The 7,991-nt window shown below is 45.1% G+C and overlaps 1 protein-coding gene across 1 annotated transcript; it reads right to left on the minus strand.

Annotated features, from left to right (window-relative positions):
- Positions 1 to 1,770: 1,770 nt before the first annotated feature.
- On the minus strand, positions 1,771 to 7,764 carry LOC148697861 (uncharacterized). The gene is made up of 2 exons (XM_088690235.1): positions 6,342 to 7,764; positions 1,771 to 1,841 (listed from the first exon to the last, which is right to left on the minus strand). Exons 1-2 carry the CDS (start codon positions 7,762 to 7,764, stop codon positions 1,771 to 1,773), a joined length of 1,494 nt encoding a protein of 497 aa, XP_088546361.1.
- Positions 7,765 to 7,991: the final 227 nt, after the last annotated feature.

Genomic DNA, 7,991 nt, shown 5'->3' on the forward strand with positions numbered 1-7,991 from the left:
GGGGGAGTGTATGTATGTGTGTGATGTGGCGAGTGGTCTTGCGCGTCAGTATTTGTTGGTTTTTCTTTTTTTAACTTTTGTCATTTTCATTAAAATTTGAACCATTTTTATTAAAGTTTAAGCCTTTTTATTAAATAAAGTTAATAGATAGTTTTTTGTTAATTAAAAGTTTTGAGAAACCCTTTTCATTAAAGCTCCCGTATAAAAAAAGACGAAAGGCCTTGATTGTCAAATCCCAAGCCAACTTGCTTTTGTGAGGCCCCACTCCATCCCACACATCATAATCCCTAGACCTGATAGTTTCTTACACGACACGAAAACGACATGAAAATAACAGGTTTCGGGTCAACACGAACTAATTGGGTCATTATCAGGTAACCCGTTTCAACACGTTAAGAAAAATAAATTATAATTTTAAAGTTTAATTAGTAAAAAATTTATTATAAAATATAATAGCCATATTGTATATATTGGTATATTCTATATTAAATATATATTTTTGTATTATTATTCTATATAAGTTAAAAAAAATAAGTTTTATTAATTAATTTATTTTTATTATGAGAGTTTCTTATTATCATTAATAGGATAAATTTTGACACACCCCAACCGAGATCAGGGCGTGCTGGCCGTCACACGAAGGTGACGTAGCCATATGCACGTGCGGAAGCTAATAAAATAATAATAAAAATTTAATAATACTAGCATACAAAGTTCTAAAACAAGAGCTAGCGTAAATAAACTACATGTTCAGAGCAAGACTACAGCAGTCCAAACAAGAAGATGCGACAGTAGTGCACCCGAAGGTGACCCTACAATGATAGGTGTCTGTCAGAGATGCCGGAGATGCCTTCTGGGAAACCACCGGAACTGCTACTCAACTAGAACCTGGAGGGGCGCAAAACAAAAGCGTGAGTGGGCAAAAACAAATCTTTCAAACCATTTATAAAATACTTTCTAACCCCTCGCCGTAAAACCTGTATACTTCCCAGAAAGATACATGTATGTATAATATATATGACAATCATGCTCAATATGCCCAACATTCTCGATAATATATCAGACGTGCTCAATAATATGCCATGCCGAAATCTCGTAATAATATGCAAGTGCGCAGGTATAATCGTATCAACATCGTGTAATCTGGCAGCCGGAGTCACCTAACGTGACCTGTACGGCTGCATATAGAGCTCTAATCTCAATCTCAATATCTGAACCTGACCACGAGTCGGAACCACCTATAGTGGTCTGTACGACAGGGCTGGGGTGTAAATAAGTGCTACGATCACGTGAAGCCTGGGCGAATAATCGCAGGTCACCTACGAGTCGGAACCACCTATAGTGGTCTGTACGACAGGCCTGGGCACCTAGCTTGGATCCAAGCTGAGCATAAGGTGCGGGGAGGTGAACATCACGTGAAGGCCTGGGCCCTGCTCAGGGCGGGAGCACTAACACCGGGGGTGCAGGTTATGAGCTCTCTAAACATCTCAATCATATCACGATTATACCTCAATCATAGCTCGTTCGTATTCCCATTTGTATCTCAAACGTATCTCCACCCATTACTGAAACATAAATACGCATAACTCTTACCTGGCACTTACCTGTGCGTCAACAGCACCGAATATGCATATGTATATGTATATGCAACTAATATGATCATCGATGCACGAATAACGATAATATAACACATGGCATAAAACAATTAACATTTAATAAAATTCTGGGAAAATATAGTATATAGGTATATACGGAAAACCAAAAGCCCACTCACTGATACGTGGAAGGGTCGTAGCCCCCTTGCCTCGCGTGTGCACGCTCGTCCTCAGGATACGTGTCACCTATACGCGAAACAACTATAAAAACGTTAATTCTAAAGCACATAACCAATTTCTCGTAATAACTTCTCATACATTGCTCAATTTGGACAAATGAATATACCAACGTGCCCTACACAACCTCAGGATCACACCCATATTTTTAAAATAATTTTTGGACCACGCACGCGCCCCCACGCGCCGTCCTAGGCACGGACCCACGCGCCCCCACGCGCAGCCACGTGCACTGCACACTGACGGCGTCAACTGACGCCGTCAGGAATATTCCGTTAACCTGACGGAATATTCCCTAACTGACGCCGTCACTGCCGTTAGGAATATTCCGTTAAACTTAACGGAATATTCCCCTTCCTTCTCCGGCCAGTCGCCGTCGCCGGCGCCGTCGCCGGCGCCGTCGCCGGAAAACTGGAAAATCTTCAAATCGTGTTTTCTCACTCGTTTTTCAACCTTTTTCCATGATTTTTGCACCAAAATGAAGCTTAGGACTAGTAGAACACATCTAGACAAGTTTTAAGAGCTAAAAACCTCTCGATCATACCTGTCCAAGAAATCCAAAAACCGGCCAACTTTGAAAACCACGATCCCGACGTCCAAACTCATCCAACGAAGCACTCCTAAGCTCCCTGGGACCTCACTAAGACATCTACAAGCTTCAAAAGTCCAAAAACTAACTAGATTAAATTTGCATGAACAGTACTCGAAACGGACATCGTCGAATCAACGTGAAAACGACGGGTTTCTTACCTGAAAATGGTATGGCTGCACTCGCACGAGCTTCACGAGTTCAAATATGTAATTGGTTTCTTCGATCTGTGACGTTTGATGTGGTTGTGTGTTCGTCCGTACAGTTTCAGGGAAATGGGAAAGAGAAAGAGAGGGTGTCAGGGAGAAGACAGAGGGAAGACAGAGGGAGAGGGAGTGTGTGTCAGTGTGTGTGTGGCTCAATACGTGCCCACACCACACAGAACAACCAAACACATGACGGAAACGAACTAGGGGCAAATTCGTAATTTCACACGTACATTTAAAAAAAATCTCGGGACGGGATGTCACAACCTACCCACCTTACTAGAATTTCGTCCCGAAATTCAAAACAACCTAACAACAACCCTTAGTAGCCAAAGAACAATCGAGGATACAAATCCCTCATCCGATCTTCTGTCTCCCACGTAGCTTCTTCGATTGAGTGATTTCTCCACAAAACTTTTACTAAATTCACCGTCTTGTTCCTTAGAACCTTCTCCTTCCAATCTAGTATCGTCACTGGTTCCTCGTCATACGTCAAGTCTAGATTAATCTCTAACGGTTGAGGAGGTATCACGTGAGACGGATCTGCAACATAATGTCGGAGCATAGACACGTGAAAAACGTTATGTACTCTAGCCAATTCCGGAGGCAACTCCAATCTGTAAGCTACCTCACCAACACGCTCCGTGACCACGTATGGTCCGATATACCTGGGACTCAACTTTCCTTTCTTTCCAAACCGCACAACACCTCTCCACGGTGAAAGCTTCAGGAATACCCAATCTCCAACCTTGTATACTCTGTTCGTAGCATGCCGATCTGCTAAACTCTTTTGCCTGTCCTGGGCTGCTTTCAGGTTAGACTTAATCACCTGAACATTCTGCATAGTCTCCTCAACAATCTCCGGACCCACTAGAACTCTCTCGCCAATCTCCGACCAACACAATGGTGTGCGACAAGACCTACCATACAACGCTTCGAATGGCGTCACGCCAATACTCGAATGGAAACTGTTGTTATAGGCAAATTCCATCAGGTCTAACCGTTGGTGCCAAGCATCACTAAACTGTAGCACCGAAGCTCGTAACATATCCTCCAAGGTCTGAATAGTCCTCTCTGACTGTCCGTCTGTCTGCGGATGGTATGCTGTACTGTAAAGTAGTCTCGTGCCCAAAGCTTCCTGAAAAGCTACCCAAAACTTCGATGTAAATCGTGGATCACGATCCGAAACAATACTCACAGGGACACCATGGTACTTCACCACCTTCGAGATAAATAACTCCGCTAGACGGCTCAAAGAATACTTCTCTCTCACTGGAATAAAATGTGCCGACTTAGTGAGCCGATCCACGATTACCCAAATGCCATCAAAACCATTATGTGTACGCGGGAGCTTGTACACAAAATCCATGGTAATATTTTCCCATTTCCACTCTGGAACGGGAAGCGGCTGTAACAGCCCAAACGGCTTTTTCCTTTCCGCTTTAACCTGCTGACAAACAGCACATCTGCTCACATATTCAGCTATCTCCCTCTTCATACCCGGCCAATAATAAAATGGTCGAATTGTATGGTACATTTTAGTAGCTCCTGGATGCATGGCGTAAGCCGAAATATGTGCTTCATCGAGAATTTCCTTCTTTAAATCTTCATTATTAGGCACGAACAACCTGCCCTCTTGCATCAACATGCCATCAGATTCACGAACTCGGAGGTCTCGCCTCCTTCCTTGCTCTCGGGCTTGAATTAATTCTTGAGTGTCATGGTCAGCTACCTGAGCTTCAAGCACCCGATCAACAAGTATCGGCCTAACTTGGAAATTAGCAAGTAAAGCCATATCTCGGTCTTCCGCTTCTAACTTCACACCTGTAGCACGCAAGTCCGCCAAAAGAGGAATACGACTAGCGTACAATGCATTAATGCGGCCCTGAGACTTCCTGCTAAGTGCATCAGCCACTACGTTCGCACGACCCGGGTGATAATCAATCGTGCAATCGTAATCGCTGAGCAACTCCAACCACCTCCGTTGACGAAGATTAAGTTCCCTCTGAGTAAAAAGATATTGAAGACTCTTGTGATCTGTAAAGATCCTACACTTTTCCCCATAAAGATAGTGTCTCCACAATTTCAACGCAAAAATGATAGCAGCCAACTCCAAATCATGTGTAGGGTAATTCAACTCGTGGGGTTTCAACTGCCGCGAAGCATAAGCAATTACCCTACCATGTTGCATCAATACACATCCCAGACCATTCAAGGAAGCATCACTATATACTTCGAAATCACCACTATCGTCCGGGAGTGCCAAAACTGGTGCATGAGTGAGACAATGTTTTAACTGCTGGAAACTCTGCTCACACCTATCATCCCACTCAATTTTAACATCCTTTCTCGTTAATCTCGTCAGTGGCAGGGCAATCACCGAAAAATCCTTAACGAATCTCCGATAATAACCCGCCAAACCAAGGAAACTTCTCACCTCAGTGACGGTTCGCGGTTGTTCCCAACTATCCACAGCTGCGATTTTCTGAGGGTCCACCAAAATACCCTGAGCCGAAATGATGTGCCCCAAAAACGCAACTTGGTCTAGCCAAAACTGGCACTTACTAAACTTGGCATACAATTGGTGTTCCCTCAACCTCTTCAACACCAAAGTAAGATGTCGAACATGCTCTGCTTTCGACTTAGAATACACTAGAATATCATCAATGAATACAATAACAAATCTATCCAAGTATGGCTGGAATACCCGGTTCATTAAATCCATAAAAGCAGCTGGTGCATTCATCAACCCAAATGGCATAACCAGAAACTCGTAATGGCCGTAACGAGTCCTGAATGCCGTCTTAGGAACATCATCTCTGCCAATCTTCAACTGATAATAACCAGACCTCAGGTCAATCTTGGAGAAGACACAAGCACCACGAAGCTGGTCAAACAAATCATCAATACGTGGCAACGGATAACGGTTTTTGATCGTCACCCGATTCAATTGCCTGTAATCGATACACAGCCTCAAAGTTCCATCTTTCTTCCTCACAAACAATACTGGAGCGCCCCAAGGTGAAGTACTAGGCTGAATGAATTCCTTATCCACCAATTCTTGCAATTGAACTTTCAATTCCCGTAACTCAGCGGGAGCCATACGATAAGGAGTCAAAGAAATAGGATTTGTACCTGGAAGCAACTCAATAGTGAACTCCACGTCTCGATCTGGGGGTAACCCAGGTAAATCCTCGGGAAAAACATCAGGAAAGTGTCTGACCACTCTCACATCCTCAACTCTATCAGGAACGGCCTCATTCAACACCACATGTGCCAGGTACCCTTGGCAACCTTTAGATAACAACTTTTTCGCTCGCAAAGCCGAAATAACGCCATGTCTCACCCCACTCTGCTCACCCACAAAAGTAACCACAGGTAGTCCAGGGCGGTGAAACGTAACTACTTTCCCGTAACAATCAATATTGGCACGATAGAAATGTAACCAATCTGTGCCCAAAATCACATCAAAATCAACAATATCTAACGGGATAAGATCAGCTGGCAAAACTACACCCTCAACAATCACTGGACATCCTGGGTACACACAATCTACGACATATCTCTCTCCTCTAGGCATAGCGAACTCTAAATCGTATCCTAGAGGTGTGGGGCGGGGTTGTGTCACTTGAGCAAATGTATGAGAAATTACGGAGTGTGTAGCTCCACAATCAATTAAGACTCTAGCAAAACAACTAAGAATATTTAACGTACCCATAATCAAGTCCGGGTTGTTCTGAGCATCCTGCAAGGAAATATTGTGAAGACGTCCCTGACCTTGTTGTCGTCCACCGCGACCTCGGCTCGCCTGAACACCGCGACCCTGGGCACCACGCCCCTGACTGGGTTGTCCCGATTGTCTCGAAGACCCAGCACTGCTGGTAGCAAACTCACCCTGCTGATACTGTCCTCCCTGATACCACTGTGAACCGCCTACCGGCGCTGGAGGATACGACATATAGCTGCCAGGATACGGGGGATAACCACCCTGGGAATAGGGGTCCTGAGGATACTGATATTGCCCCGGAGCATATGGGACAACATCACCCTGATAGTGGTAGGCACCACCTCTACCTGCTTGACCATAACTATTTGGACCCTGAATTTGACGGATCGGTGCAGGTGGTGGCATAAAAGTCTGCTGTGGTTTCTGCTGCTGATTATGGGGACAATTCACAGCTCTATGTCCCGTCTGCCCACACGTAAAGCAACCACCGCTGCCACGCCTGCACTCGCCGAAATGCCGGTTGTTACACCTACGGCAAACGGGGGCTCTGTTTCGACCACCATCGCCCTGTCTCTGACCTCGAGCGCCTCCAGCAAACCGACCTCCTCTTCCCTGTCCAGCTGCACTAAAACCACCGCTAGAAGAACTCGAGCTAGCTCCACCCCTCTTGAAATTCTGAGTCTGGCGGGGCCCGAGCGATACTTGACCTTTACCCTTATCATTCTTTTTCTGATTACTGTCTTTTTCTTCATCACTATCGCTCGACATATTCTCAGAATCTTCTATCCTCAACAACACCTCATAGTAGTCCTGGTAGGTCTCGCTGTGGACAGCAGTCGCCATAGAACGCCACTTCTTCTTAGTACCTTGGCGGAAGAGACGGAGCATCTCCGCCGGATTACCAGCGACATCAGGATGATAACGAGACAAATCCGTAAACTTGCGGTAGTACTCATTCGCCGACATCTTCCGCTGCTTCAGTTCAGTAAACTCCTGTTTCTTCCTATCGATGTACTCAGGGGGCACATACCTTCTCTTGAACAAATCCGTAAAAACATTCCAATCCGTCCTCTGTTCTGGAGTCAACCTACGGAGCGCCTGCTCCCACCAAGCTGCAGACTCCGTATCCAGAAACCATGTGGTCGTCTCGACCCATCTCTCCATAGGAAGATTCCCCTGGTTATGCAATACACGGAAGGTCTTCTCTACGTGTTCTAGCCAGCGCTCTGCGCCCTCATGCCCTTCATTACCTTTAAATTTATCCAACTTCAGATTGTACATAGTCTCCAGAGGAGTCCTCTGGGGAGGGCGCAATACTGACTGAAGGGCTGTAGCAAAAACTTCTCCCAACTGAGCAACATCGGGGAAATTAGGCTCAGAAGAACGACGTGGTTCCCGACGAGGCGGCATAATTCTGACAGAAGACACCAAGACCATTAGAATACTCACAAAGACACAGGACTGCTAAACCTAGGCTCTGATACCAAACTGACACACCCCAACCGAGATCAGGGCGTGCTGGCCGTCACACGAAGGTGACGTACCATATGCACGTGCGGAAGCTAATAAAATAATAATAAAAATTTAATAATACTAGCATACAAAGTTCTAAAACAAGAGCTAGCGTAAATAAACTA

This window comes from Pyrus communis, chromosome 3 (genome assembly GCF_041283825.1).
Source record: "Pyrus communis isolate YQ-2024b chromosome 3, ASM4128382v1, whole genome shotgun sequence".
Classification (NCBI taxonomy): Eukaryota; Viridiplantae; Streptophyta; class Magnoliopsida; order Rosales; family Rosaceae; genus Pyrus; species Pyrus communis.